The following is a 9,814-nucleotide window of genomic DNA, read 5'->3' as shown; positions in this document are numbered from 1 at the left end:
ACTTTTCAAAAGTAGTCATTGAATTTCTGTCTCAATTTTTGTATTTCACTCAACCCCTCTGCTAATTGGGCCCACGCTTTCTCGGGTTGGACACCTAAAACTAAGGCACGCAGTCCCAGGGGCCACCGTTGAAAATTCGTCTGCCCATAACTTAGCCAAGTGCACACAGCAAAGCCTTGCAACAGAGTCAGGAGTAGAACCCAGACCTTCTTGGCCCCGCTTCTGCAATTTAACCATAAGCAATGCTTTCACCCTTCCCCAGCGATGGGACACACCCCAACATGGTTTCAGTGGGTTTCCAGCATTGTGTGACTTGAAATTATAGTCAAGAGCTTACCCCTCCTTACCCCTATTGTTAATAATTACAGCACCTCGCACCTGCCCACCACATGGCCCCCATTGCCCCGGTCCCTATGGGGTCTATGGAGGAAGGAGGTGCTGCCCCAGTCCCTATGGCTGGAGGGGGAGGAGCAGCCCCTATCCCTATAGGGTCTACATGGGGAGGAGGGGTCTGGCCCCAAAAGAGAATGGGGGGGAGCTGCTCCTGTCCTATGGGAGGATGGGGAGTTGGCCCTAGAGGGTCTATAGGAGGAGCTGCCCCTATGGGGGAGAAGGGCAGCTGGGCCTAGTCAGGGCTTGTGACTCCTTGGTGAAGGGCGGGGGAAGCTGCCCCCGTTGCTAGGGCGTTGGGAGGCGGGGTGCAGCAGCGGGCGCTCGAAGGCTCGGCGCTCGACCCGGGCCTGCCGGCTCGGGGGCTCGGCGCTCGGCCCGCCGGGGTAGTGTCCTGCGCGGCGCGGCGCGGCGCTCTAGGCCCCGCGGGAGTCGGGAGCGGCGTGGGTAGCGCGCGGCAGGATGGTGAAGCTGACGGCGGAGCTGATCGAGCAGGCGGCTCAGTACACGAACGCCGTGCGGGACCGGGAGCTGGATCTGCGCGGTGAGGCCCGGCCGGGGGCCGGCAGGCCCCGACCTCGGAGCCGCGCGCCTGGGGCGAAGCGAGGCCTTGCTCGGCGACCGGGGGCTCTGTGTTCGTTCGTTCGTGTGTGTGTGTGTAGGGGCTCGGGCCGGGGGAGGGGTTGAGGTGGGGAGGGTTCGGGCCGGGGGGGGGGAAGAGGTGGGGAAGGTTGTGTGGGGGGGGGGGAAGAGGTGGGGGAGGGTTCGGGCCGGGGGGGGGGGAGAGGTGGGGAAGGTTGTGGGGGGGGGAGGGTTCGGGCCGGGGGGGGGGAAGGGGAAGAGGTGGGGAAGGTTGTGGGAGGGGAAGGGGAAGAGGTGGGGAGGGGTCGGGCCGGGGGGGGGGAAGAGGTGAGGAAGGTTGGGGGGGGGAGGGGTCGGGCCGGGGGGGGGGGAAGAGGTGAGGAAGGTTGTGGGGGGGGAGGGGTCGGGCCGGGGGGGGGGGGAAAGAGGTGGGGAAGGTTGTGGGGGGGGGAGGGGTCGGGCCGGGGGGGGGGAAGAGGTGGGGAAGGTTGTGGGAGGGGGAGGGGTCGGGCCGGGGGGGGGGAAGAGGTGGGGAAGGTTGTGGGGGGGGGAGGGGTCGGGCCGGGGGGGGGGGGAAGAGGTGGGGAAGGTTGTGGGGGGGAGGGGTCGGGCCGGGGGGGGGGGGAAGAGGTGGGGAAGGTTGTGGGGGGGGAGGGGTCGGGCGGGGGGGGGGGAAGAGGTGAGGAAGGTTGTGGGGGGGAGGGGTCGGGCCGGGGGGGGGGGAGGGGTCGGGCCGGGGGGGGGGGAAGAGGTGGGGAAGGTTGTGGGGGGGAGGGGTCGGGCCGGGGGGGGGGGGGGAAGAGGTGGGGAAGGTTGTGGGGGGGGGAGGGGTCGGGCCGGGGGGGGGGGGGGAAGAGGTGAGGAAGGTTGTGGGGGGGAGGGGTCGGGCCGGGGGGGGGGGGAAGAGGTGAGGAAGGTTGTGGGGGGGAGGGGTCGGGCCGGGGGGGGGGGGGAAGAGGTGAGGAAGGTTGTGGGGGGGAGGGGTCGGGCCGGGGGGGGGGGGGAAGAGGTGAGGAAGGTTGTGGGGGGGAGGGTTCGGGCCGGGGGGGGAGAGAGGTGAGGAAGGTTGTGGGGGGGGAGGGTTCGGGCCGGGGGGGGGGGAAGAGGTGAGGAAGGTTGTGGGGGGGGAGAGGTGAGGAAGGTTGTGGGGGGGAGGGTTCGGGCCGGGGGGGGGAAGAGGTGAGGAAGGTTGTGGGGGGGGAGGGTTCGGGCCGGGGGGGGGAAGAGGTGAGGAAGGTTGTGGGGGGGAGAGGGTTCGGGGGGGGGGAAGGTTGTGGGGGGGGAGGATTCGGGGGGGGGAAGAGGTGAGGAAGGTTGTGGGGGGGGAGGGTTCGGGCGGGGGGGGGAAGAGGTGAGGAAGGTTGTGGGGGAGGGGTTCGGGCCGGGGGACGGAATAGGGGAGCCTCACTCCAGTTGTGTGCACTTTGGGGGGGGTGATGTTGTTCGCGGTTTCTTGCCTGGGTACCCTGCATTCCTTGTTGAACCTGCTGCTTTCACCCCCCCACCCCCCATACTAACTCCATCTAACCCGGGTCTGATGCTTTCCCCCCAGGGTACAAAATCCCCGTCATTGAGAACCTGGGCGCCACCTTGGACCAGTTTGATGCCATCGATTTCTCTGACAATGAGATCCGCAAGTTGGACGGGTTCCCTCTGCTGAAGAGGCTGAAAACGTTACTCATGAATAACAACAGGATATGGTATGGGGCTGTGGTGCTGCAGCATGGGATAGATTGGGGGTGTGCATGGAAGGAGTCCTGGGGTGCAGCCAGTTTTCAGTATTGGCTTTTCCTTGTATCATTGGAGTGGTGCAATTTACAAATGGCCAATGATTATTTTAATGGAGGAACGCAGCATGTTGCAATATGGAGCAGCATCGTAGCCTGCTTCATTTTCAGTGGGCTTTACATGTGCTGATGCTCATAACTCCTGGGTCAGATCAATAAGTATTCTCCTCCTTTTATGGTCAGGAAAACTAAGGCATGGAGTTTGTGGTTTGCTCAAAGCCACAGATACTCAGTAGCTTTTGTTTACCATTCCTGTGCTCAGACCAGTGAAAAATGTAAATCATGTTCACAAAGTTTGGGGCATTGGTAAGTGGGGCACAAAATGGATGTGATCAGAGGTAATTTACAGTAGCAAATAAAGAACCAAGCTGTTTTACTTGAAACAGGGTGAATGATTCCAAAACCAGGTGATCCCTTGTACATGTATTGCATTGAAGGGTTAAAATGTGTGTGCATGTTTTTATTATTAAAATTTATTACCAACCTAAATCAGATTTTGATAATTTTTTTAAAAATATTAATTTTAGTCGGATAGGTGAGGGACTCGAACAGGCCTTACCCAACCTCCAGGAGATCATTCTTACCAATAATAGCATTGTGGAGCTGGTAAGTTACTAATAAAAAAATAGATCAAACCAGTTTGAATTATGCACATATTTGTATATGTTGTTGTTGTTACATGGCTTTGTTTAAAGCAGTTTTATTTGCCTTTCATGTATTAATCCCAGATTATCTTTTCTCAAGAGGATAATTTTTGACATGCAGTGAAGCATAAGATGTTACTGATAGAGGGCTTTTCTAGGAAAGGTATAACACAGTAACATGTGAATAGAACTATTCAAATGCATAAAAGTTGAGTGTGTGCGGGATTGTTTATGGGACTGTAGCCTTCATTAGAATGTACCTTTTGAAGTTGGATATTGTGCTATTTTTATTACAAAAAGGTCAGACTTTTCTTTAATTTTCCAGTTTGATTAGGCTTATGCCTCTTTTACACTCTTCCGATGTAAAATGGGCATGGAATATTAAAGGAGAATAGAAAAGGAGTACTTGTGGCACCTTAGAGACTAACCAATTTATTTGAGCATGAGCTTTCGTGAGCTACAGCTCACTTCATCCGATGAAGTGAGCTGTAGCTCACGAAAGCTCATGCTCAAATAAATTGGTTAGTCTCTAAGGTGCCACAAGTACTCCTTTTCTTTTTGCGAATACAGACTAACACGGCTGTTACTCTGAAAGGAGAATAGGAAACTTTCACAAGGATCACTTAATTGCTTTGAAATTAAACAACTCCAGATCTAAACAGACTCAAAGAAACAAAGTCTTGTGAATTAAAAAAACCTGAAACACTCAATGTAAAAACTTTTTTGTTTCATAGTTGTATTATAGCCGTTTAGGAATCATATGCAATATTTTTTCCTAGTTTCTATGTTTGCATTACATGCTTGTGAATGCTAACAGTATTATTATATACCCTCTTAAGGCTAAATTTTGTCTGAGACTATTGCACAGGCATAAATAAGGGCAGATTTTAGTCCTTGGTATGGGGCTTGAGATTTTAAGTCCTTGATGGCATGGTTAGGCCTTGCCTACACTACAAAGTTTTGTTGCCGAAAGTTATGCCACTTTAATTAAAACTGCTGTTGCATGTCCACACTATGCTCCTTGTGTCGGCGGAGTGCATCAACACTAGCAGCTCTTGCATCCATACAGAGAGCAAGTGCACTGTGGTAGCTGGCCGCAGGGTGCTATGGGAAGGGTTTGCAAAGCTGCCATGGGGCAGGTACAGCGTCACATGATGCAGGTTTCTCAATCCCATTGTTCCATGGGCATCCCAGTAGATTGTCAGCTGCGTTTCAACTGAAGGGGGCTGGAGAGTGGTGTGCCTTGGGCCGGGGAGACAGCAGGCTGACCAGCCAATCCTGGGGGAGGGGGAACCCCCCTCCCACATCAGCCCTCGACTCTGCTCCTCACAGCAATCTCTCTGAAGCAGCCTATGGTTTTGTGATTCCCTCCAAGTTCTCCCGCAGCCTCCTTAGCTGCAGGGAGCAGCATCCTGAGCAGCTCTGTGACCTGAGGAATGTCAAAGCAGCACGGCAGTCAGTCCTTCCACTCCCCACAGCAGCAGTCTGCCTGCCACTGTGTTACTAGTGTAGAACAGAAGCATTCCAAGTTAATGACACAGAGCAGCACAGCTCAGATGGCAGATACTTCCTGGAGCTTTGAAAGGGGAGGAGAGCATGCCTGCAGGGTAGCAAAGATCAAAACAGTCATGGCAGGCATTGTGGGATATTGGTGGAAGCCAGTTGTGTGGACAAAACAAACAGCAGTGTCTGCACTGACGCTTTATTGCTTTAACTTTGTCGTAAAAAGCTTTATGCCTCTCGGCGAGGTGGTTTTATTTTGTCAGCAAAACAGACTTTTGCCGCCAAAAGTAGCTTTGTAGTGTGTAACCTCCCTTGCTTTGTTGGCAAAAGGCAGATTTTTGCCAACAACACTTCATAGTGTAGACAAGGCCTTATCTGCTTAAGCCTTATCTCAATGTGCTAATGGCCTAAGACTAAAATTTGTTTTACCTCTTCTTCCTTTTTTTCTTTTTCCCCTGTTATTTTGAAGGTATTTTATCCTAATGATATTCAGAATATTTAAGAGCAATTCTTTCTTGAATGAAGGTTTATATACTGAGTAATTCAGATATTGTTAAGTACTTTGTTTACATTTCTAGAAAAAATATTTTCAGATCATTGTAATAAATTACTTTCATTTCATTTTCACTTTTTAAAAAAAAGTTTGAAATGAACATGATCTTTATCCTTTGTTATAGTCTGATATCCTTTACAGTAGTCGCATACTACCAACCATTTTTACTTACCTGCTATTTATATGAGTGCTTGGATACGCTAGGGGCTAATGATAGTCCATTACAAGTTTTGGACTCCTGTTAAGTTAGAACATAAGAATGGCCATACTGAGTCAGACCAAAGGTCTGTCCAGCCCAGTATCCTGTCTTCCGACAGTGGCTAATACCAAGGGCTTCAGAGGGAATGAACAGAACAGATAATCAAGTGATCCATCCCCTGTGGCCCATTCCCAGCTTCTGGCAAACAGAGGCATGGGACACCATCCCTGCCCATCCTGGCTAATAGCCATTGATGGACCTATCCTCCATGAACTTATCTAGTTCTTTTTTGAACCATGTTATAGTCTGTTTTAAGATTACTTATTGTAGTCCCATTATTCAGGGTGAACTGGATCCTTTGGCAACAATTAAATCACTGACTTACCTGAGGTACGTAATCTTAATGTGTATAAACAGATCTTTTTAATGTACAGTTATACTTGCTTTTAAAAAAAATCTTTCATATTATTTTACGCTTACTATTAGCCACTGGCTTAGTTCTTTGTTTTGAAATGGCTGGTTTTTCCATTGGACCCAGACGTGTGTTAAATAATGAATCAATAAACAAAAGGCTACAAAAAATACATAATTTTTAATGGGTGAAATTCTTCAGTTACCAACAAGTCTGCCAAAGTAAATAGGAATTAGCCACTGTTTACATTAAGTGCTGTGTAAGCATACAACTGTCTCTATTGTATATTTTACCTTCTCAGAATTACGTTGAGATCTATTGTTACAAAATACTTCAGTTTAAATCTAAATCACATGCTGTTCAGCAGAGGGAATTGCATCAAGCCAGGAGATCAATAAGAGATCATGAGCCAGAATCGGGGGTGGGGGGAGGAAATGTTCAGATTTTTGTTTGTTGTAGAAATATGATGAACAATTAGAGTTGTTTGTGTTTTCGTTTTCATTTCCATAGTAAAATTCACTAAGATGGTAAACTAGACTCTAAGAACAAACTTTCACTCTTTTTCATAGAGATGAAGAGCAGCGTTGTTACTGCATTTATTTAGTGTGCAGCCTTAAAGTTTAGCGTGCAACTTCTTTAAAAGAAGCAGTCTCTTGTATTCAGAATTTCTTTAAAATCTTTCTTTACTTCATAGTATTTTAAGGAACCCTGTAACAAATAAGAAGCATTACAGATTGTATGTAATCCACAAAGTCCCACAAATCAGAGTGTTGGATTTCCAGAAAGTGAAATTAAAAGTAAGTGGCATTTTTCCTAGCCTCTCTGTAATTAGGATCTTTTAGTTAGACATTTGTTCTTGTTTTGTTTTATTTGAAAATTTAATGGTGGTGCAATTTGTGCCCTCCCCCCCTTACCCACCAGTGTTTGTAAGCTACATTTACATCAATACTGGTGTCTAATGAAATACATACTTTGGGGCAGCTTTTACTTCACCAGTTCGCTGTTTCAATAGCTTAATTCAGTAGCTTAAACCACCAGTGTTTAAGTACAGTTTGGATCTTCTTTGTCCTTTTTAGTGTTCTGAGTACAGCAGCAGATCTTTAGTGAAAGAAATAGGAAATCTTAACATAAACCTCCACTCCATCTGAGGACAAAAAGGTGGGGAAGAATTTCCTCTGGGAAGTGTCTGAGACTGCCATACTCAGAGTTTAAGCCTTTTAACTTATTGTCAAAATGCCTCTAAATCTAGTGTTGAGACACCGGTCTTCACTGATCCAAGAAGTCTTCAGCCTATTGGTTTTTCAAGGAAAGAAGCTATGCAAAATGCACATGATGTCCCTATTGAAATTAACTTTGTGTGTGTGTGGTATCGCTGTAGGAGCGTCAGGAGGCAGAGAAAATGTTCAAGGGCAAACGGGGTGCACAGCTTGCAAAGGATATTGCCAAGAGAACAAAAACGTAAGATAAAGAGAACCAATTTAAACTGGCATTTGCCTTCAGAAACACCACCTGGGTTTCCCTGTGTGGCAGTGGAGAGTAAATTGAAATGCCACTTGTTAACAGGATGTCTTAATATCTCTGGTGGTGTCTCACCAGATATGCTGGCTCCAAACATCCTACTCTTGGATGGTGGTGAATACCATTGCTCAAAACCACTTTTTTTTAAAAAAGGTGACTTCTCATTACAGTCTACGTGGCAGAACTCAACTGTTCAGCAACATCCAAGTTAATGGCTTAAATCCAATGCATAATCTTCTTAATGTAGAAGGCCTGCTTCTCTTCATGAGCAGATAAAAGGGTGGGAGGTGGGGAAGCAAGTAAAAGGGTGGGAGGTGGGGAAGCTGACCTGCTGGTGTTTCTGAAGGAGGCAGTTCTTCATTGTATCAGTTTGTTAACAAAGATAAGATACTACACTTGATTGAATGCAATACTTCCGAAGTTTTAACTTTGGAAGTAAGAGAAGCAGATGTCATTCATAGGGATGTTAATGATATGCCTTTTATTTTTCTTTCAAGTTTCAATCCAGGTGCTGGTTTGCCGACTGACAAAAAGAAAGCTGGGCCCTCCACAGGAGATGTTGAAGCAATTAAGGTAACATTTTTAGGACATGATGTACAGGGAAAAACGAAGTAGGGAAACTACCCCGGATCAGAAATTTAGTGATGTTAGGTGCCCCCCTTACTGGTAACGGCATTCTTACTTTCCAAAGTAACAGAGGAAAAATGCGTTCTGATCACTTACATACTATACCTTTTGGGTTTCTTGTTGCAGAAATCTGAGGTTTTATTGGACTTCCTTTGCGTCGCTTTCTTGATCTTAGCGACATCTTGTTCTGAGTTTAGACTTGACCACAGAGTAGGCCAACATACTGTAACTCTCTCTACAGTAAAATTTTAGTTGTCTTGAAGCAGATGTTCTTTAAATATTAATCGCAGCAGCTTGTTAACATGTTGAATGAGTATTGATCAGCTTGTTGGTCTTCCCCTTCTAGAATGCCATAGCAAATGCTACAACTCTGGCTGAAGTGGAGAGACTCAAGGGTTTGCTGCAGTCTGGTCAGATACCTGGCAGAGAACGAAAAACAGGTAATTGTATACTTTTGTTACTCTTCTGGTTTGTTACAGAGTGATTGAGTAATATAAACAGCATGAATCAAAAACATAACTTTTTAAAACTTTGCCTGGAACTTGATATGATCTCAATCAGTGGGTTGAGGTGGATGGGTTATGTTGTTGGAGATGGTTAAAGAATTGGTGTCATCAATCGGTCTGATTCTATTTCCAAAAAGTTAAAAGGATGGAACAAGGGAGTGGATATTTCATGCTGCATAAATCAGGAAAGATGAACTTTTAGACACTGTGAAAGGATGCAGGAATCTTAATCAAAGTGAAAATGTAACACTTGTGCAGTATAGTTGAATTTGACTAAAATCATTTGGGCGAAATTTGACAACCTCAAAGACAAAAGCTTAATTTTCTGGGTCAGTTTGCTGACCCTAAAGATACCAGGTATTCTGACCTTTTTAGACAGTAGAAGACCTAGACTATGGGGAGTTTCTCAGTGGGAATAAAGCAAGCTGCATATCAGACTAGGCAGTGACAAGGTCAGATGTTACCATGGGTATAACTCAAAACTGTGCAGTAAAATAATTGAACCAATAACTGTAGGTGAATGTGAGAATCTTCAAATCATTACCCCCCTTTTCAGATAGGGTATAAGAGATTAGTCTGTAAAGTCTTAACAGGTATTAAATAATTCTGATGTATCCATTTTGTAGGACCAACAGAGGAAGTTGAAGAGGAGATGGAAGAAGACACAGTTCCCAATGGATCTTAAATGGTATCGTCAGGTGATCTGAAGAATATGTACTATTGTATCCTTGTTTATGAATACATTTCCAGTGTTGTCATAGAGTTAAGTTAATAACATTACCACTTTTACAAAATGGATTTTTGTTAGCTTGGGGCTTTTTTTGAAGTCCGATTAGTGTGTGTGAAATTTCCATTGTAAATTTTATACTGTACATGAAGTCCAATAAAACAGCATTTCCTCTCTGCAGGCGTTATTGTGACAATTTTATTCTCTGTGGGCCTAAAATCGATTTAGTATCCTCTTCTTCCTTAGGTTTCTCCTAGATGCATTCTCTTTCCCCAGTGGCCTTTTCTTTAACTCACCCTTGATATTTAGTTACTGGTGAAGTCTTCATAGGATTTAAACTGTCGGTTATTAAAATATGAATATAAA

General features: G+C 46.7%; 1 protein-coding gene across 1 annotated transcript; it reads left to right on the top strand.

The window, feature by feature from the left end:
* The first annotated feature begins 747 nt into the window (after positions 1 to 747).
* On the top strand, positions 748 to 9,624 carry SNRPA1 (small nuclear ribonucleoprotein polypeptide A'). Its single transcript, XM_073304304.1, has 9 exons — positions 748 to 934; positions 2,525 to 2,672; positions 3,287 to 3,365; positions 6,002 to 6,048; positions 6,765 to 6,867; positions 7,449 to 7,528; positions 8,086 to 8,161; positions 8,562 to 8,655; positions 9,348 to 9,624. Exons 1-9 carry the CDS (start codon positions 853 to 855, stop codon positions 9,404 to 9,406), a joined length of 768 nt encoding a protein of 255 aa, XP_073160405.1. The 5' UTR covers positions 748 to 852; the 3' UTR covers positions 9,407 to 9,624.
* The last annotated feature ends 190 nt before the right edge of the window (positions 9,625 to 9,814 follow it).

Source organism: Lepidochelys kempii, chromosome 10 (genome assembly GCF_965140265.1).
Source record: "Lepidochelys kempii isolate rLepKem1 chromosome 10, rLepKem1.hap2, whole genome shotgun sequence".
Lineage (NCBI taxonomy): Eukaryota > Metazoa > Chordata > Testudines > Cheloniidae > Lepidochelys > Lepidochelys kempii.
Note: the sequence above shows the minus strand (reverse complement) of the source record. Positions and strands in the feature narration are given on the sequence as shown.

Coding starts and splice junctions, on each gene's coding strand:
- SNRPA1 (XM_073304304.1), top strand. CDS start 853: ATGGTGAAGCTGACGGCGGAGCTGATCGAGCAGGCGGCTCAGTACACG. Junction 6,868..7,448: donor TCCAGAAAGTGAAATTAAAA/GTAAGTGGCATT, acceptor GTATCGCTGTAG/GAGCGTCAGGAGGCAGAGAA. Junction 8,656..9,347: donor TGGCAGAGAACGAAAAACAG/GTAATTGTATAC, acceptor TCCATTTTGTAG/GACCAACAGAGGAAGTTGAA.